We start from the raw sequence: 20,715 nt of genomic DNA on the forward strand, positions 1-20,715 counted from the left end.
TGTGTCATGCCCGTGAGAGATGACAACAGCCTTTCCAGTTCACGGGGACTCTGTGTTCATCGTGGCGCCCAGAGGGTAGGGAACACCTGCCTGCCCGAGCCCCCCGGGCTTGCTGCCACGCACAGAGGCGGGCACACAACGTGGCAGCGCCCTTGGCCGTTCCTCTGGTCACTCCATCCAGCCAGCGTGGCCTCGGTGGCCTCTCCCCCGTCTCGGAGCTGTGCCTTCCACGCTGCATTTCCGCGTGAGGGCCAATGACAAGTTGGGGGGCTCCCCGAGAGTTTCCGAGGACCCGCGTGTCGAGACGCTGTGTGTTCCCCACCTCTCCGCGTGTTTCCTCCCGCAGGGCAGGTGCTCTTTTTCATTTCATTGGCACGAGCAGCTGGGACAATCCGTTTTCGGGAACCACACAGGTTTCCGTGCCCATGAAATACTAGTCTGACCAAGTTACCGTCCATACGTCACAGAAGAGGCCACAGGAGCCTTAGTTATTGTCCCAGACCTCGGCTTAGGCTGTCTGGCCATGCCGCTCGGCGGTAGCCACAGCACGGCTCCCGTTTGTGTGTAAACAGCCTCAAACGAACAGGCTGTACAGGGCGAGGTTCCCTCGGGATAACAGGTTCCCTCTTGTGGGGAGCGCGGGAAGGATGGAGGGCTGGTGGGAAGAAAAAGGGACGACTCTCCCCCTCTCCAAGGGGACGTTTGGACAAGTCTGGAGACAGTTTTTGTTGTCATGACTTAGTGTGTGTGTGGGGGTGCTCCTGGCCTCTGGGGGGTGGAGACCTGGGACACTGCTTAGCCCCACAGGGCCCGGGACGCCCCAAGTCAGAGAGACACAAATGTCCATCGTTTCCAGGTTAAGAAACCTGCCTGAGCACGAGACATTCTCTCTCTCTCTTCCTTTCTCTCATCTGTCTCCATCACCCTGTCTATCTAGCTATCATATATTTCTTACCTATCATCCATCCCTCCATCCATCCATCTCTATATTACCCGTCACACGAGGGCGTCCGCACCCTACTTCTGTGTGGTAGACAGGATGATATCCCCGAAACCTGCATGACCTAATCCCTGGAGTTGATGAAAATGACTGACAAAGCAGCTTTCTGTGGTGTGATGAAGACTCTCGAGACGGGCAATCACCCCAGAATATCCAGGTGGGCGTGAGGGTCCTTATGTAGAAGGACCGCCGGCTTCCGGCAGCTGCAAGGGTGCACATGAGCGGGCCGCTGACCCACAGCTACCCGGGCTTGTGCCCTGAGCGTGTCACACCCACGCATTTCCCTGGTAACTCTCTGGAAAATGATTCTTCCTTTGCACTCTGGATGTCCCCGCACTGCTCCCTCCTGGATACCGAGCTCACTGCCACTCGGCCCTGGTGTCAGATGGTGTCACATGTCTGGCCCTGGGTGACCGGTGCTGTCCAGGACACCTCAGGGACCTCGGGGTCACAAGCACACGTGACCGTCACGACCCACGCGATCCCAAGAGTCCTGAACAGACAAGGTCAGCATGTGTCACGCTTGTGAGCAAAGCCCGGGAACATGTGTGTGCAACTAGGATTCTCCTTTCTTTTTTGGCCAAGACTCATCTCTCTTAAATAAAGCATGACTCAAGTTTCCTGTAGTCACTTCCCTTCTTTCTTTCTGCTTTTTAAAAACGGACTGATCTCTGCTCATTAGTCATGAGCTGAAATCGCAGCGTCCGGCTCTCTCCGTCCTCTGCAAGCATGAGGCCGGCCTTCCCGGCCTGGGCAGCGGCCACGGTGCTGCTTGTGGGACATTTGACAGCTTCGGGCAACACGGGAGCTGGTAAGGGTTTTGCCGCTACGGCCACTGTGTGGGAAATGTGTCCTTTGCTTTCACCTCCCTTCCTTCCTTCCTTTTTGGTTTCTTTCTTTCTTCCTTTCTTTTCTTTTCTTTCTTTTTTTTCTTTTTCTTTTTTTGGTCTCTTTGGCTGTTTTCTGCATCAACGTTCCCCCGAGCCCGCCCGGGTTTCTGAGAAGCTACAGACCACAGTCGGCTCCTTGCGAAGGGCCCGTACTTGACTGAGTTCAAGATCGGGTTTGAATGGAGAAAAGCAATGAATGACAGGGGCTTGTGTGTGCTGAGCGGAGACTCTGGGCGGCTTCGTGCTCTTCCTGCCTTCACAAGGGTGAGGCTTCTGTGTCGGGCAGTATTTACCTGCCTGTGGTGACATCGTGTCATCGGGGGTCTCCGAGAAAACTGGGGCTTCCCGTCAGTGGGTCTTGGACCCATCCCTCTGTCCGTCAGCCTTTGGGGTCACCCCAAAGCCTCTGCTTGCCCTCCGGACCTGGTTCCTGAGGGATTTCCAGAAAGCTGATGCCACGCGGACCTTATCAGCTTTGATAAAAGGTGCCACCAGGGGAGGGCGGCTGGAAGGCAGCCCTTGCACCAGACAAGCTGGCACTGGAGCCTCCAGCTCGGGGTCACACACACACACACACACACACACACACACACACACGACACACCACGCTTGACCTCTCGTGGCCAGTGCTATTTTATCCGTCTCGTCTACCTGCTTTGGCAGGGTCCCCACCATCCCCGTTCGCTGCAGTCTGGGGGGGGCCCATTGGATTTGCAGCTGACAGAGCCGGGGAGCCTGGATGAGGGTGTCCGCTGGGCTGCAAACTCCGTGCGTGGCCCATCCCTCTGCTTTCGGAAGCTCTAATCAGGCCGTCTGTCTGCCGGCAGCAGGAGGCAGAGGGACGGAGAATTCATTGTCACTGGAGCTCCCGCTGTACCAGGCATTTCCTTGAGACCCCGTCTTCTCCCTGACACCCCCTGACGTGCCGTTTGATGGAAAAACGCACAGATTAGACCAGTTCTGGATCCTGACCCCCTCGGAGCCCAGAAGCGGCTGCCAGGCCCGGCGACGGGTGGAGGTTGCCAAGCCGGGATTTCGGCTGCCGAGGGGAGCCAGCCACTCGGAGCCTTTCTAGTAACTTCTTAGAAAACGAGAAGCTTGCTTTCTTGGCGAAAGGCTTTTGTGGTTTACTCGCTTTTCTTCTTTCAACAGAGCTGCTTTTTGCCCGAGTTCATTAGAGGTGTGAAAACGCTTGTGAACTCGAGTGAGAACTGGGGTGCGGAGAGCACAGGCTTAGGAACGGACCCCCTGTCCCCTGTCCTGGGGCTTGTCTGTCATTAACCATGGGCCTCAGCTGGGAGGCACCGCCGTAGACCCATAGCCGGGGGAGCTGGGGTCTCATAGACGCCCAGGGACCCCCCCGCACCCCCCCAGGCTGTCACTGCGAGGACGGATGGCTGTGTAACCTGTCGTTTCAGACACCAGGACTCCAGGCGGCGGCGGGTACAGCCATCTATGCGTAGCCCCAGGGGGACGTCAGAGTGTTCAGGGAGGGTTTGGTGGCTGCCACTTAGACCGCACCGAGAGCTTCACAGAGGGTGGGGTCCCACCGAGGGGGTGGGAGGAGGGACCCTAGCGATCACATCGGGGGCCAGTTCAGCCACCGAGCTCTGAGGACGCTTTTCCACGAGTGTCCAGGAATTGCCTGGGAAACAACACTGTGCTGTAGGGATGGACAGCCAGCTCTGAGCGGTGTCCCCAGCCTCTGTGACAGAGGGGCAGGAGCCAGAACTAAGGGCGTGGAGACAGTGGAAGCCGGGCCTGGACCAGGAGAGGCTTGGGGGGGACCCTAGGTGGGGCCAGGTGGGTGGCAGGACGGGACTCAGGGCCAGGAATTCAACCTAAGAGGTGGGGGAGCACACGTCAGGAGGGTGGCACTGGGGGTGCGGGCACGGTGGTGTAATTGGTAGATTTGATGCTGGTGTCAGCATTTCAGCAGCACAATAAATTAAGAAAACACAGAAAAAGAGGGAACGAGAGAGACAGAGAGAAAAAGAGAGAGAGAGAGAGAGAGAAGGAAAGGAGAGAAAAAACAAAACAGGAAGAAAGAAAGGAAAGAAGGAGACAAAAAAGAAAAAAGAAAGAACGGAAGGAAGGAAAGGAGAGAAAAAAGAAAGAAAGGAAAGAAAGAGAGAAAAAGAAAGAAGAAAGACAGCGAGGAAGGAAGGAGGGGGGAGGACCCCCTGCTTTGCTCTGACCTTCCCCAACCCCCACCCCCAAAATGCCCGACAGCATTTGGATGCCAAATCCCTTGGCGTACCCAAGCTCATCAAAGCAAAAAATTTTTTATTTGTTTTATGAGGCGTCAGTCACTTTTTCTCTGTCTCTGTATTTTTTTTGACTGGGAGGCAATTTCTAAACTTACAAAGAAATTCTTGGTATTGAAAAGACGACCCCCGGTTGGCAAATCTGTTCATCCCCACGTTCGTCTCCTGCAGCCTACGTGTTTTTCTGGGGGGTGTGGGGCGGGGAAGGCGCGGTACCGTTTGTTCGAGGGCAGCTTTTCAAAAGGCCCGGGCGTTTGACCTGGGCCCGGACCCGTGACATGTGGAGGTGCCGGTGACAGCAGCCGCCCTTTCTAAGGTGATGCGCCCGTGGGGTCCCCGCTCATCCGTGTCAGAGGACAAAGTGTCCGTGGGAAGTGAGGAGAAGTCAGCGGAAACGCAGGTCGCGAGCGAGCTGGGCCAGGAGATGGCTGTTTTGGGAAACAGTGCCATGAGGTGTAAGTCACGTATCACACAGTTCATCCATGGAGAGCGTGCCATTTGGAGGTTTCTAGTGTATTCGGAGCTGTGCGGTCACCACCGTCTAGTTCCAGAACGTTCCATGTCCCCGAGGAGACCCGTCCCCATGAGCTGTCACTCCCCCTCCGTCCCCCAGCCCCTGACGACCGACAGGCACCCACTTCCCGTCCGTGGAGGAGCCTGTTCTGGACGTTTCCGTAAATGGAGTCACACGCTGGGTGGCCTTGGTGTCTGGTGTCTGTCACTCGCGGAGCAGCGTCCTCAGGGTCCCTGCATGTGGTGGCGAGTGTCAGCGCCTCCCTCTCTTGCGGGGCCGAGTGACAGTCCGTTATGTGGACGGACCCCCTTGTGTTTATCCAAAGAGAAGACTTTCTGATTTCGGAAAGAGAAGACGTCCTGAGACTGGAAAGCCCGCTGGTCGGAGACGACCACGAGGCAGGGACGCTCCTTCCGACCGCTGTCCCCACGCCCGGAGCGCAGACAACTCCTTCCTTCCTTCTTCTTACACAGACATTTTGGAACAGCCACATTCGGTGGCTGATCTTTCTAAACGGGTGACGGGAACAGACACATCACCTACCGTGGACCGTCTCAACCGGTTCGAAGGGCGGCGCTCAGTGGATCGAGCGCATTGACACCGTCGTGTAACGATCCCCGTTGTCCACCCCCAAAGCGTCCCGTCCTCCCAAACCGAGACTGGGTCCCCAGAAAACACCCCCCCCATCTCCCTGGCAGCCCCAGCTCCTGGCACCTCCACCCATTTCCTGCCTCCGTGAACGGGTGACTCCGGGGACCTCCTATCAGTGGATTCACACAGGATTTATCTGTTAAGTTGCTTTTCTTTCCATAATTGTTCCCTTCTCATCGAGCTGTGGCAGACGGGGCAGCGTGTCCCTTAATATTGGCATTTCAAAGGCTTAATCCCGGGTCCCTGGTAGACATTCCTGGGCCCTCCCTCGGGCAGGCGGGTTTCTCGCTTTCAGAAGCGTTGACATTCACTGCGGAGAGAATGGTTTCCCAAAGTCAGTGCCCCCCAGAAACGGGAGGGCCTCTTCCCTCGTTTTCAGCAGAGAGCACGAAGGCTGTTCTTTGAAAGCTCGGTTTGCCCTCCCAAGGCACGGGGCAGCGGCCAGAACTGCACTGGGCGAGTGGAAGTTTCCTTTCCGTTTCCCGAAAGGCGCCTGCTCCCTCACCCGCAGTGAAGCGGCTTTCACGTGCAGTTGTGAGGACAACACAGGAGCAGCCTGTGCAGTGTTTTACAGGCCGGCTGGAGGGCCCCCAGCCCCCTTTCCGTGCTTGTCCGGCCGAGAATGCGCGTACACAGCCCAGCGGGCAGGACCCTGACCCCCTCCGTGGCCTGGACTCCGCAGGGAAGGCCAAAGCCACCAGGAGCACTTAGCACAGGAGCAACAGGGACACGGTGACATCTGCGACCTTTCCCCGTGTCACGGCTCAGGCAGTTGCCCTTTGTCCCTGCGGCTGAGTCATCGTGTGGGGGAGCCGTCCATGGCACATGACTGTCCCTCTGGAAACCCGGGGCGTGTGGCTTCACCGATGACACATGTTTTCCTGCAGCCGGGTCCCACACGTCTGACGTCACATGTGCTGAGCACGGAGCTGTCAACCTCCCTCAGCGGATGGAGACTTCTGGAAGGTGGTCCCTAGGAGGCAGGGGTGCGGCTCCTCTTCGGGAGGTCCGGGGTTCCCCGCTGCCAGGAGGCCCCCTCCCCGATATGCCTGCTCCCCGTTTCAGGAAGCAACGGGTCAAGTGCAGAGCGTGTCCTCTGTGGTCAGGCCTGGTTGCCAGGGAGGACCGTTCTGTCCTCGCTGTCCACGGGGAAGGAAGGGCTCCCTGCAGACACCAGAGACCTGTACGTCTCTCGTCCCTGTCGGGGTCCCAGGGAATTGCAGTCGGTTGCCAAGATGCAGGGAGTTGAGAGGCTGAATGTACAAACGGACGACAGTCAGAGCAGACGGAAACAGACGACTCTCACCCACAGCCCGCGGCCCCCTGCCCAGGAAACCAGCCCCTGCGTCCATGCCTCACAGCTTTCCTAACACTTGTCCCTGCGTCTCACTTGGGACCGACCAGACGGAGCCAAATCTGCGTCACACGGGACGCCACGCTCCTCGTGTGCCACGTCCGGCTGCCCACGGGCCAGCAGCCCCGTTCAGGGCACAGCGGCACCTTTCCGCTTTCGGCCAGGAAGCTGTCCCCCCCGCTGCCGGCGTTTGGGTCTCCGCCTAATGCAGGGGACGGTGGCCGAGCCCCTTGCCGGCAGCCACCTCTGAGAACACGGCCGGTGCTTCTTCTCATTCGGGCAGCCGCCCCGGCTTTCCACCACCGTGTGCGCGTGGGTCATTCGCACCAGAAAACGGAACGTGAATAGTGGTTGGTGATCTTGAGAGAAGCACTGAGAAACGGCCAGAGGGGCTTTGCGGACCGGGTTGAATGTGGACGACAAAGGAGCCGTGATGGTTGCGTCTGGGCCACGAGATGAGGGGCGGCCCCGTGAAGACTCACCGGGCAAAGCACGGACCTCGCAGAGGGGCTGACCGGACACAGCTGGGGCCAGACGTGTATCCGCCTCTCACCCCGGGGGCCGGGGGCTGCAGCCAGCACCGAGGTGCAGTGTGCGTCCCTGACGCAGGGACCGCCAGCCCCTCTGTGTCAGCGTGTGGACATGTGTCTGCTCACCCGCCTCGTCCTGCCGGGTGCTGGAAACGTGTCCCTTCATCCACCCAGCCCTGTCTTTCTACATCCATCTGTCTATCTGCCAATCGTGTGTCTGTCCATCCGTCCATCCATCCATCATCTGTCTGTCTATCTACCGTCTACTGAAGGTGTCGTGTGTGCAGTTCCGGGTAAGACTGCGTTGGGCGGCCAGGGGACAGGGTTGAATGCCTCTCTGGGTGCCCACAAAAAAGGGTGTCATTGGATGCAAAGGCTGTCTGCTGCAAACGAGCCTCATTACCTCTTGCAAACACGAGAAGACAGGCCGCTGTGACCTTGCCTCTGACTGTTGTGTGGCATCCTGGTGGTTTCGGTCCCTTTCGGGCACCACCTCACGTGCACGAGAGGAGGGCCGACGTCACGTGACACCTCCCAACCTCCTTCCAGCTTTGCGTCTCTGTGTCTCTCTTCCTGCAGGGGAAGCATTGCAAATCCGTATCGTCAATTTTAATTTCGAGAGCGTGCGGGTGATGTGGAATGCCAGTGAAGGCGTGGGCACCAATCTGACTTTCCTGTACAGGTAAGCGCCCTCGGGCTGGGGCGAGCCCCGTCCTGGGCTGAAACAGCTCTTCTTCTGAGACGCGGGCAGGCGGGAGGGCCAGGAGGCAGAGGCGTGGACCATCAGCACGTGCAACGTGGGAACGTGTGTGCACTGGGGGGCCCTCGGTCCTCACCACCATCACGACCGCGGCCGCCCAGACCTTCGGACGCAGTGATGACGGAGTCACGCACGGAACTACCTGGATTCTCTTCAGGACATTCGCCGCGGGGCTTATTCACCCAGGGCCACCGCCCCGGCTCGGCGGCTGGGTTTGGCGGCACTTGCCTTGACTCGAAAGAGTCTCCGCTTTGCAGCGACGCCAACGGTTACCATCCCCAAACTTTTCCCACGGTGGGGCCCCAGGGGCCGGTTCCCAAAAACACGTCTCCTTATCATGGGCTTGTTTGCCTGGCTTTCCTACGCCTCAAAGACGCCAGTATAAACGTGGGAGGAAGGGTTTTTCCAATCCATTCAGTCTCAGTTCTGCGAACAGCAGACGTGGGGTGTGTGGCTGGCCCTGGGCAGCGAGATAACCCACAAGATTCACGTGAGAGCAAAGCAAAGAGGGAAACTCTCAGAGGAATTGACCTGGAACCTACGACGCCCACAAGAAACAAAGCGCTGGCTTTCCCGGGTGGTCGCACGGATAAGCCACTTCTGTTTTCTGACCATCGGGTTCTTCATTCACAAAGGGGGGTATTTTTGATCGAGGAACTGCTTGCAATTGAGGCCGTAGGGACAGAGCGTGGGCTGCTCCTCAGGCTTCTTTGCAGCGCAGGAAAGAGACCCCTCATCCTGCTACGTTCTTTGTCAATTGTCTCTCAAAGCAGAGGCTTGGTTACTGCACAGGTCCAGGTGAACCTGCATTAATTCCCGGGGCAGCCGTAACAAAGTTCCACAAACCAGGCATCTCAGAACCACAGACACCCATCCTCCCCGAGTCCTGGACACCAGGAGTGTGACATCACGGCCACGCTCCCTCCGGAGGCCCCAGGGGACGGTCCCTCCTGCCCCTTCCAGCTCCTGGGGGCTCCAGGCGTCCCTGGGCTGGTGGCCGCCTCCCTCCCACCTCTGCCTCCGTTTCCACGTGGCGTCTCCTCTGTGTCTGTGTCCCTCCTCTTCTGTCTCTGACGAGGACACTGTCATTGGGTTCAGGGCCCCCCTGATCCAGGACGACCTCATCTCAGATCCGTCCCTCACTTGGTCCCGTCTGCAGGGACCCTGTTTCCACATAGGGTCTCGTTCCCAGGTTCCAGGGTTAGTACAGTGACACGACTTTGCAGGACACAATGCCACGCGTGGCAGGAACCCTCCAAGGAGTTTGAACCCTTGAGAGAGGGGACGCTTGTCCGTCTGGACAGGTCTTGCTGCCGTCGTCAGGGCGAAGCGAGCGAACGCAATCTGCGTCCGTGGCAGAGTCATGGAGCCACGCGCTGGCCACAGACGTGCTAACAGGCGATTGTGAAGGACGCCCCTGGCTACACGGTTCTGGTTTTTTTTTTTTTAACTGCAGTTTCACGAGCATGAAGACGAACAAGCACTGCTCCAGCTATATTCTCCAGGAAGGTCGCACGGCTGGCTGCCTCCTGGACGCCCCGGGGGATGAAATCCTGTCTTTTTCCATCTGGAACGGAACGCATCCTGTTCTCAACAACAGCGTCTGGATCAGCAATTTCTGTAAGTGCCGAGAGCGCGTAGCCCACCCGCCTGTGTGACAGAATCCCGCTTTCCCACCCGCTACCCAGAAGACACCCGCCTTCCGGAATGTTCCATGTCAACACGCATGCCAGGGACAGAGATGGAGCCACGAGAAAGGGGGCGACCACATGACCCCGTGGGGGCTGTGATTTCAGAGAAGGCGCCAAAGGTGCAGCTGTCTGCTCACCCCTCCAATGTGGGGACAGAGAGATCCCGCTGCCTCCCCACCTCCCACCCGGTTGCTTTTCCCGAGGGGTCTCGACGGTCGGCTGCCTGTCTTGGATGAGGAACCATCGTGCAAAGAAACCTCCCACCCCAAACAGTCTCTATTCTAGGTGTCTTAAAACAGGCTTTGTTTTGTTTTCAGGATTGGGTGTCACAGGTCATCCCATGGTAGAAACCCAAGAGTTTCCCAGGGAGTTCTGGGGCGCGGCTTCCCTCACATAAGGACACAGGAACCCCGCATCCCAGGAGGTGTTCTAACCCCAGACGTGCGGCGTGTTTGTCTCCGCAGAGGGGTCACCGTCCTCTTGTCTCTCGTTCTTAGTGAAGCCCAGCCTCCCGAAAGAGCTGCACTTCCAGTGGCGTCAGGAGGCCCTCACGGTGACGTGTCCCGAGCTGCCCTACAGCGAGCTGCTGTACGAAGTCCAGCACAGAAGCCTCTTTGACAGCGAGTGGCAGGTGTGTGGCCGTGGTGTCTTGTCAGGCCCCGGGGGGGCCGCGACGTCCAGATGTAGGCGAGGGAATTGCTCATGTGACCGTAGGGCCTGGCGAGCCTCAGGCCAGCGGCGAGCAGCCCGGGCACGGTTCCGTGGGACGGTCGGGAGGTCCAAGTCCCTTCCGTCTGGGGCGACGCCACCGGGCCTTGTAACCCTTCCACTGATTAGGCGAGGCCCACCCGTGTTGTGGACTGACTGCAAGTGAGCCGATTGCGGCTCTTAATCACGAGTACAGATACCTTCTCAGTGACATCCAGACTGACCTGTGACCAAAGCCCTGGACACCGGGCCTGGCCACATACAATCCACCGTCCTCACACCCTCTCATTGGGCCATGGTACCCGGTACCTTCCACCCCTCTTCATGTGCCTTTTACACCCCCGGGGACGTGTTCTCGTCCTGGGCACGTGAGCATGGTCTATGGAATACATTAAAAACACGTGACTCTCCACTCCCCGGGGCTCCCGGGGCTGGGCCGATAATGACAGGACCACCAGGTAAACCAGAAAGTGAGGGCGTCGCAGGAGTAGAAGTGGGGAGAAAACAGGCAGGGGGCAGGCGGAATCGTGCGGGGCCCGTGCCCGCAGGGGCCCGAGGGAAGCCCGGCGTTGCCTTGCGGGCGTCCTCTGACAGCTTAGGGTCTTGCTCTGCAAGACTGTTGGGCTGCCTCGGCTCGGAGCTCTCTCCCAGCGCCACGGGTCAATGGTTTCGTCACCTGCGGGGAAACACTGTATCCACGGGGTGAGAACACAGGACCAGTGCAGACAGGGGTAGGCAGGGCAGGTGTCTGGAAGGGTGATAAGGCACAAAGACCGGACGAGGTGCCACGGAAAGGGAGTTGCCTGTCATAGCAGCCGAAGGGGACCTATCAGGTAAGGGAAAATGGACATCTGGCGGAGGGAATCGCCAATCACCAAAGAAAGGCAAATGGGACCCACGGGGACTCAGGGGTTTGCACAGGGAGCTGTAAGCGCCTACCCACGGCCCTGCTATGGACCACGGGAGTCTCCAAAGTCAGCATGTGTCACGTACTCTTCATTCATTAAAAGAATCAACACTTTTGTTGAAAGGAGGAACTTGCCAGCGCGAAGGAATCCTCCAAAAGCATCTGTATGGTCTTTGTGACAAAGCGTTTTTTCCCCCTCCCTTTCTGTTTCTGGTTGGCGCGGTCTCGAGCGTCGTGAGAGGACGGGACACCAAAGTGCCGATGTCTGAAAGCAGGGACCTCGTGTGACGTGCTGGCACGGGAACCGCAGGTCCAGGGGCCGTCGCTGACCGCCGCGTTTGTTTTCCTTCCCCAGGCCAAGGAGGAAAACACGTGCAATGTGACGATAGAGAGTCTGGATATCGATAAATGTTATTTCGTCCGGGCCAGAGTGAAAACCATGGAGTCCGGCTACGGCTCCGACACGTACCCCAGCGACTGGTCCGAGGTGGCACACCTGCAGGGGGCTGAGCTGAGAGGTAACGCTTGTCACACCGCGGTCGGGGGCCTGCACCCCAGCTCCGGGGGAGGCGGAGGCAGTACCTGCAAACACACCTGGTCCCAACTCTGCTCCAGGCAGCCATCCCTCTGTGTGTTTCTTTCTCCAGGCAGTCTTCCTTCCTCATGGAGCTAATTGTTGTGGGGTTGTTTCTTTTTCTAATAACTCAGCAACAATAACAAGCTCTGTTTATGAACGTTGTTACTAGCAATAGCAAAAAGCAATAGCCCAAAGCAAGCCCCGATATCCTCAAGCACCCCAATAACACAGGGACCCTCGGTCACGGTGCGGAGTCCACACAACCTCCTGGGCTGACAGCCAGACGTGTGTCTGTCAGAGACACCGCGTCACCTCCCCAGATGTTTCTCACTGAAATGAAGGTTTGCTGCCCCTGACATGCATAAAAGAACACCACAGTGGGGGCCAGATGTGTGGAGCCCCATGTAGGATCGTGTTGAAAGCTCACAGGACCGTTGTGTTTTGCTTTAGATTCGTGCCAAGAGAAAACGCTCTTCCCCAAGTTTGTTTTAATGTCTGGCTTGGTCGTCTTCCTGATTATGTTCCTCGTGTTTCTGTTGGTATGGAAACTGCGGAGGTAAGGACTGCTTCCGTGGGTGTCATCACACACGTGGGCACAGGGCTTCGGTTCTTGCACGTCCAAGAGGGGCAGAAAAAGGAGACTCCGTCCTCTGATATGGTTATTTAGCTGTGCCCCTACCACGCACGCTTGCCCAGACGTACCTTACGAGAAAGATGGTAGGAAAACCATGCCAACCGTGCAGAAACATATGTCTATTCCTGCAAAAATGTTCTCTTGCAAACAGTCAAGCTGCTGGAACGTTATCTCCCTTCATACACAGACCCCTGAGCTGTGTCCTCTGCGCCCAGGGTGACAGATGCGTAAAACACCTTTTAATGTTTATTTTTCCTCGGCCCGTATTCATCTAGACCCCTTGAGGAGTATGTCAGAAGAACTGCACAACGAAAACTTGTGCACTTTCTAACGGCAGTTCTAGCCATAGCAAAACAATATTCTTCGAGGCCATGGACGGCTTCTCGGAAACATGACATCAAGTCGTTTTCTTCGTTAACCTTCTGTACGACAATTGAACCACAGCTATTTCCATCTTGAGTCAAACGTACCTGCGCCCAGGTGTTCAGCTGTGAGGGACGTTTGAAGGTGCTGGGTGCCATCTTTGTTTGTGAGGACGAGGTTTCCATAGTAACGGCAGGAGTGCCGCGCGGGACCTCCCTTTGGGAGCACCGGTGCTGTGTCTGAGCCAGGCTGAGTTAGATTAATCGGAAGGTGAGCCCTCCCAGCTCCGTGCAGCACGGAGCTGGCTCATTTAATTCTTATAAATCATCCGTTACCTCACCTCTTTGACCAGCTCACACAGACACCACCCATACGCTAAGGAGGGGACAATGCTGTCAGATAGGGCAGTTGACTGGTGACAAGTCTGGTGTGTTTAATACAGAATTGAAACAACCCCCCTGCCGCACCCCCGAGGGAAACAGACAAATAACCTTCTTGGCAAAAGCTACCGCTTGCCTTGTCTTCAAGGGAAGCCTGTGTAGGGCTGCTGTAACAAATGGCGATACTTGGGGCGCAAACAACAAAAATGTATTCTGTCTTAGTCCTGGAGGCTGGAAGTCCGAGGCCCAGGGTTTCTCCCGAGTCCTGTCTCCTTAGCTTGTGGACAGCCCTCTTCTCTCCACGTCTTCATGTGGTCTTGCCTCCATGTGCAGGCACAGCCCTGGCGTCCCTCTCCCTTCTCATAAAGACACCACTTGTATTAGATTAGGAGCCCATCAAATTACAACCTCTTAGGTGCTGTATCTGGAGTCCTGTGAATTAAACTGACCAAGGCCAGATAACAGGAGAAAAGGCATATGGTTCTTTATTGATGTAATACTTGTTAACATGTGTGGGGGCTTCAAAGAAAATAAGTACCCCCCCCAAAAGTAGTTAGTCTAGGAGTGGCTTATACACCATTTTAACAAAGGGTGATTGATAAATTGTGCACAAGTGACTAGACAGAGATTTTGGAGCTCTGGGTAAGAAGGAAATTGAGGGAAGGAGACTAGGAAACATGTGAAGGAAACTAATGGTAGATAAAGATAGTGTACATGGAATTATCTCGGTGCCATCTCTGGTGATAAGACTCATTCTCCGTTTCCTGGTAAAGGAGCTGGGGGTGGGGAGGGCGAACATGTTCACAAAAGGAAACTTGCTGTGCTAACGAGAAATTGGTGCCCTGCTTCGAGGTCCAGGGGGGAAGGTAGGGAGCCCTCCCCACACCTGCTGTTTCTCAAGGGCCTTCCGTTCAAAATCATCACCGTTTCCAAGGGGCGTGGTTTGGGGATCACATGTCCCGATTGCTGCATCTGAAGACCCAGGCTGCGTCGTTAGGACCTCCTTTCCTTTGGGTTACCTCCTAAGGGCCCACATGCACATACAGTCATGCTGGGCGGGTTCAGGCTGCGACCTACGATTTTGGGAAGGGGACACAACTTACTTCCAAACGCCGACGACAAGGAAACAGGCTTCCTGGGTCGTAGGAAGCATTACTCACAGGACTGTGGTCTGTGCCCTTCACATCATATTCCTGGTGGGTGGATGGGTGCACTCTGGGAGCAGGGTGCCAGGGGAATGGAGGGGGGTGGATGCCTTGAAATGCAGGGCACAGCCCCGTCTCGGGCCCTGAGTCTCTGGGGCCAAACTCTTCAGCCACCCTCCAGCCCTCATCGGGTTCTGCGTCCCTCAGAGTCCACTCCCCACCTGACCAGACTCTCCGTGTGCGTTTCAGAGTTAAGAAGCTCCTCATGCCCAGCGTGCCTGATCCCAAATTCACCTTCCCCGGGCTCTTTGAGGCACACCGGGGCAACTTCCAGGTAAAGCCGTCTTTCTGGGCACAAGCCAGCTGCTCTGCTTTGTCACGCTCCCATAGTTCCCCAACGCACTCTTTCCAACGGCAGCGTTTCTTCCAGCTCTCTCTCTACCTTCCCACCAGCCCTTTCTGGTTTGAAAACAGCAGAAAAACACTTTCCTCTTTCGGTCAGAGAGAGAAGCTGCAAAGGTTTCAGAAAGCAGCTTCTCCTTAAATCAGCCCCAGAGATCAGCACCCCCACCCCCACCCCCTGCCCCGTGGGTTTTTTTCAGCCCCAGAGATCAGCGCCCCCACCGGGTTTTTCGGCCTAATCGCCTTCTGATCTCATCAGGAAGTCAGGCTCTCAGTGTTCTCCCTCTGTGGGACTGCACACAAACCTGAGCTTCCGCTTTCCACGTCTATAGTCATTATTTCATTCATGGGGTAAGTGCTTAGGAGGGCTGAGTGCCAGCTGGCGGGGAATTAGGGACAGGGGACCAGCCCCCGCCCCCAGGAGCTCACCAGATGCTGGAGAGTCAGGCATGGATTTTATAGGACAATGTTACCAGCGTTTTGTGAGTTTTCGGGGGCTGCAACAAACTGGAGAGGGGGCTCAAAAAATCACAGATTTATGCTCCCCCAGCGCTGGAGACCAGGAGTCTGCCATCAAGGTGTCCCAGGACCACGCTCCCTCTGGGGCCCCAGGGGACAGTCCCTCCTGCCCCTTCCAGCTCCTGGGGTCCCAGGCGTCCCTGGGCTGGTGGCCACGTCCCTCCCATCTCTGCCTTCGTCTCCACGTGGCGTCTCCTCTGTGTCTGTGTCCCTGCTCTTCTGTCTCTGATGAGGACACTGTCATTGGGTTCAGGGCCCCCCGATCCAGGACGACCTCATCTTAATTTCTTTGCATCTGCAAAGACCCTATTTCGAAATAAAATCACATTCACAGGTTCTGGGTGTTAGGACTTGGGGATATATTTATTTTGGGGAAGGGGTTTGCACCATTCAACTTACTACAGGAACAAGGTAAATTTCAAAATTATTTCGGTGTAGGGGAAGGGTAAAACCAAGGGAAAAAAACTTTCCTCTACCCTCTTAGGTTCTGTGTCTGAGGACTGTAAATTAAATGGGAAAAAGACAGATTAACAGGTAAAAGGTTTATTTCGTATGCATATGATGGGGGTGTTCACGAAAGAAAGAAAGAAAGAAAGAAAGAAAGAAAGAAAGAAAAAAAAAAAGAAGGAAGAAAGAAAGAAAGAAAACCCCAAAGAGGTGTTTAGACCTGGGGGAGCAACATGCCATTTTAATGAAGGGTGATAGAGTGGGAACAAGAGATGAGACAGAGAGGAAGAGCATTTGGGCTTGTGAGAGGCAGGTAAGGTGTGGGGAGGTGGCTAGGAAATGCATAAGTAAGGGCTGTTTAGTAAAGTTTGATACAGAACGAGTCCTTTCTGGCTTGTCTCTGGACTGGAAAGGGGGAGGAGGCCACCTTTCCAATTTGACAACTCATATGTGACGTTATGAGGGGCTGCAAATTCAAAGCTGATCTCGGGCATTTTCTTTATCACAGGGAAATGGCATGAAACGCTTTTAAACAGCGAGGAGGAGGGCAGAGAGGTCCTCCTCAGCCGGTTCTTTTTTAAACTGCATTCAGCTCAAAACAGTCGTCGTGCCAAAGTGGCCTGTTTGGGGTTGCTGTGTCCTGACCCTCTTCACCGACACAGGACTTAGAGTGACTAGGAAAGCCCTCATGTTAGTGTCTGCGTAAGGCCGCCCTGCCTTTGTCCCCAGCCTCCAAGGCCTGGCTTGTGAAGAAGCCAAATGTGAGGGCTTTTTGGCGCCACAGGGAGGGGTGTTCCTGCCGGAGAGAGGTTGTTTGGTCCCAGGACCAGGGCTGCCCCAGGTGTCGGGAGACTGTGTGGGGATGCTGGACCACGGAGATTGCTGTGCTGGGTTTGCTCTGTGTGAATCACCATGTGTCACACTTGCAGGAGTGGATTAAGGACACCCAGAACGTGACCCAGTTGGACAAAGTAGAAGAGAGGGAGCAGGAGTGTATTCTGGAAGAGGCCCCAATGGTCCAGCACTCCAAGGCTGAGATGGAGACACCCACGGAAACGATGATCGGCCCCCTGTGCCTGCAGACAGGGGACAAAGAAGCCGCTGGAGACCCCGGCCAACCCCCTTGCCAGCGTCCCCAAGGCGAAGAGGTGCTGTCTCTCGGGAGCTTTACGTTTGTGATCAGTGACAACTCATACGTGACGTTATGAGGGGCTGCAAATTCAAAGCCGATCTCGGGTCTGTGTTGACATTTAAAGACCGAGGGGGGAACTTCTTAGAAACTCAAGACCCACCACCATGAAGAGAACGCCCCGGACGAATAATGCCAACATCTGGGGACACCAAAGACCCCCACCGCCCAACCCATGCACTTGAGTCTCATCCCATCTTTGTCACTATTCGAGGGCTTGAAGAAGGATTCAGCGTAGGTGGGAGACACCTGCTGGGAGCGGTGTTTTGCTCTCAGCTTGCGTGTCTTCATGCCTGATGTGGGCACAGAATGGGCAAAGAAGCATGGCCTGGGCTCCCTGCAACCACCTTCCTTCCTGCGTGGCCCCCACCCCCTACATGTTGCTCTTTCTCCATTTCCACTTGCCAGCACTCTCTCAGATCTTTTGTTACGTGCATCCAGCAAGCAAAAGGCATCCTGCTGTACAAATGCCAACCAGCCACTCAGCTCTGGATCTAAATGGAGACAGAGACCCACTTGGCAGCAATTGGGGTGTTTTCTCCCCGAGACTCTGTTCTTCTTCCCGAGTCCACACGCACCACCTGGGTCTGCGACTCAGAGATGGGTAGAATTTCAGGACGTGCTCTATACCCGGCCACATGAAGCACCCCCTCCACCCCCACGGAGTGTACGTTCTGTTCTCGTCCTTTTCGTTGAAATAAAGAGAAAGCGTTAGCACGAGATGTGCGCTGAGAGTGCAGTAGGTGATGAACTCTCTGTAGACGGTGGCGAGCATGAGCTTTTTTATCTCCTTGTGTTTTGTGTACAGGATGTTTCCAGGTGACGGAGGTCTGGGGTAAGAGAGCTGGCACGAAGCCACCTCCTTTGTCTCTGCAGGGGGCCGTTAATAAGTTGGAGTGTGTGTGTGTGTGTGTGTGTGTGTGTGTGTGTGTGTGTGTTGGGGAAATGCAATGGAACAAAATGTTTTAAATATGTATCTTTTTATTTGTTACTTTCGGATGTACAAACCAACATAATTAGAGATTTATGTACCTCACAGTGATGTCCCTGATAAGTCTAGTCCCCACCTGGCACCGTACAGAGTTATCACCATGTTATTGACTCTATTCCCTGTGCTGTACTTTACGTCCCCGTGACTATTATGTAACGGCCAATCTGTACTTCTTCATCCCTTCCCCTTTCTCACCCAGCCCCCACAGCCGTCCCGTGTGGCAACCATGCATTCGTTCTCTGTATCTATGAGTCTGTTTCTGTTGTTTGTTTATCCTGTTCTTGAGATTGCTCATATAAGTGAGATCACATGGTATGTGTCTCTCTCTGTCCGACTTCTCTCACGCAGCATAATACCCTCCAGGTCCAGTCCTGTTGTCACACATAGTTAAATGTCCACGATGGTCTCACTGCCTGGTCTGTCACAAGCCTGAGCCCGTCCCAGGACGGGCGTGGACGTACGACCCCGCCCTGTCCACACCTGACTTATGCACCCGTGTGAGTCTGCCGTGTTAAGAGGCTTATTAATTAAGGTGCGAGGTGAAGCCTGGCTCAGCTCAGGATGAAGCTGTAACCCCAGAAATCAAGGGCCTCTCCTGGGGCACCTCTCAGCCACGCACCCCTCACTCTGCCCTGAAAGCTTGGCTCAGGTGTGTCGGTGTGCTCGTCTGTTCATTGACTGACTTCTTGAGTCTGTCTCTTCACCGCCTACTGGGCTCTCTCTCTCTCTCTCTCTCTGTAATTAGCTGCTATATAAGTCAGCTCGGGCGGCCACGACAAAGGACCGCAGCCGGGATGGCTTGCACAACACGCGTTTCTCTCTCCCGGTCCTGGAGGCTGGAGGCTGAGACCCAGGTGTCCCAGGGCTGGTCCCCCCTGAGGCCTCCCTCCTGGGCGTGTGGACGGCCGTCTGCTCCCCATGTCCTCACACGGCCGTCCCTCTGTGTGTGTCTGTGTCCTTATCTCTTCTGATAAGGACACAGTCCTATTGGATCAGGGCCCGCCCTAGTGACCTCATGTCACCTTAGTCCCCGCTTTACAGACCCGTCTCCAAATAGAGCCCCATTCTGAGGTCCTGGGGGTCAGGGCTTCAGCATATGGTTTTGGGGGACACAGCTCAGCAGTAAGAGGCAGGAGGCAGCTCCATGACTAACGTGTGTTGCTTCAGGAAGCCTGGGACATGGGCAGAGTTGCCCTGTCCCCCCCCCCCCCGGCCTCACCCCCCTACAGCCCTCGTCCTCAGTTCCCCTGCCCACTGGCCAGGGCACTGGGACAGCAGTGGTCAGCTCAGGAACGAGCCCCAACATGTCCACACCCTAATCCCCAGAACCTGTGAGTGAGTGAGTTACCTTACAGAGCAAAGGGGATTAAATGAAGGGTCGGAGGTGAGGTCGTCCTGGATCGGGGGGCCCTGAACCCAATGACAGTGTCCTCGTCAGAGACAGAAGAGCAGGGACACAGACACAGAGGAGACGCCACGTGGAGACGGAGGCAGAGACGGGAGGGAGGCGGCCACCAGCCCAGGGACGCCTGGAGCCCCCAGGAGCTGGAAGAGGCAGGAGGGACCGTCCCCTGGGGCCTCCGGAGGGAGCGTGGCCCTGGGACACACTGATGTCGCACTCCTGGCGTCCAGGACTCGGGGAGGATGACTTGTTGTTCTCTTATGCTGCCCAGTTGGGCGTCACTTTTCACAGCCGCCCCAGGACACTTCACCCCAGTCCCGTCTGACACGTCCACATTCCCTCCCCAGCTCCCTCTTTCCTGCGGTGGGATCCTTTCTCCAACAAGGAGAATGACCTCTTCATCTTCATTAAATGCGTAAGTACATTAGCTTACGCCCAGAACCCACAGAAAGCGTTTCAGAAGGCTTGAGTTATAGTCATCCAGCCTTTATGTGTGTGTCCAGAACGTAGCCATAAAAACACATGTTCGGAAAACCCCTCAAGATAAATCGGTTCTCATTTTAATGAAAAGTTCCATCGTCCTTTGGAAACACAAATCATCGCGTCTTATCACCCATGAGACAAGGAGTGACAGATGCTTTCTGTGGCTGCTTAAATTACACAGGAGAGTCAATTATGTTTTTAACAGGAAAAAAAAATGCTTTTTTCCCGTCAGACATTTTCCAGGCCTCTTGAGGTGCCTCTGGTTATTTTGGAAAAATACGTTGTAAAAATGTCTATATTTGGTTAGTGTCACTGCTTACTACATTTTCACATTTTCTTCAATTAAAAAAACAAATCCCTTAAGTCTACACATGGTGCCTCTGCATGCCTGCCAAAAAAGGAAAGCAAAAATACAAAAAAAAAAAAAATACAAAAAAAAAAAGAAAAAAAAAAAGAAAACCCACATGGATTTAAGAGGTGCTGAGTTTCCAAGGGCTGAGAGACAACCAGGCTGAAGTCAAAATCACTTTTTGCACAGTACTGAGATGCAAACGCCGGATAAGCATGCACGTACTCCCCTATTCCGTTTTAAAAGCCCCAGGTTGTTGTGTACACACTCTCCCAAAGAATTACATTTTATAACCCGCGAGCACACGATTTCCCATTGCATTATTTACCCAGCCCAGTTTTTCCGTCCTGTTTGCCTAACTGACCGCGGTTGGTGAGATAAAAAAAAACACCGTAAAGAGGGAATTTTCTGTGTTCCTGGGCAAACCGCCCAGATTTCACCACTGGGTGGTCTCCACTTCTCACGCTGGAAATATGGGATTTCAGCGGAAGGTAAGGACTTTTACATTTCTGCCTCGTTTGCGTGCGTGTATTTGCATCTGAAACCCCTCGAAGGACACGGG

General features: G+C 55.4%; 1 protein-coding gene across 1 annotated transcript; it reads left to right on the plus strand.

Annotated features, from left to right (window-relative positions):
* Positions 1–1,695: 1,695 nt before the first annotated feature.
* On the plus strand, positions 1,696–17,593 carry CRLF2 (cytokine receptor like factor 2). The gene is made up of 8 exons (XM_033110867.1): positions 1,696–1,811; positions 7,786–7,888; positions 9,423–9,586; positions 10,155–10,288; positions 11,628–11,790; positions 12,300–12,405; positions 14,621–14,705; positions 16,669–17,593. Exons 1-8 carry the CDS (start codon positions 1,730–1,732, stop codon positions 16,945–16,947), a joined length of 1,116 nt encoding a protein of 371 aa, XP_032966758.1. The 5' UTR covers positions 1,696–1,729; the 3' UTR covers positions 16,948–17,593.
* The last annotated feature ends 3,122 nt before the right edge of the window (positions 17,594–20,715 follow it).

This window comes from Rhinolophus ferrumequinum, chromosome X, assembly GCF_004115265.2.
Source record: "Rhinolophus ferrumequinum isolate MPI-CBG mRhiFer1 chromosome X, mRhiFer1_v1.p, whole genome shotgun sequence".
NCBI classification, from domain to species: Eukaryota; Metazoa; Chordata; class Mammalia; order Chiroptera; family Rhinolophidae; genus Rhinolophus; species Rhinolophus ferrumequinum.

Coding starts and splice junctions, on each gene's coding strand:
- CRLF2 (XM_033110867.1), top strand. CDS start 1,730: ATGAGGCCGGCCTTCCCGGCCTGGGCAGCGGCCACGGTGCTGCTTGTG. Junction 12,406..14,620: donor TTGGTATGGAAACTGCGGAG/GTAAGGACTGCT, acceptor TGTGCGTTTCAG/AGTTAAGAAGCTCCTCATGC. Junction 14,706..16,668: donor CACACCGGGGCAACTTCCAG/GTAAAGCCGTCT, acceptor TCACACTTGCAG/GAGTGGATTAAGGACACCCA.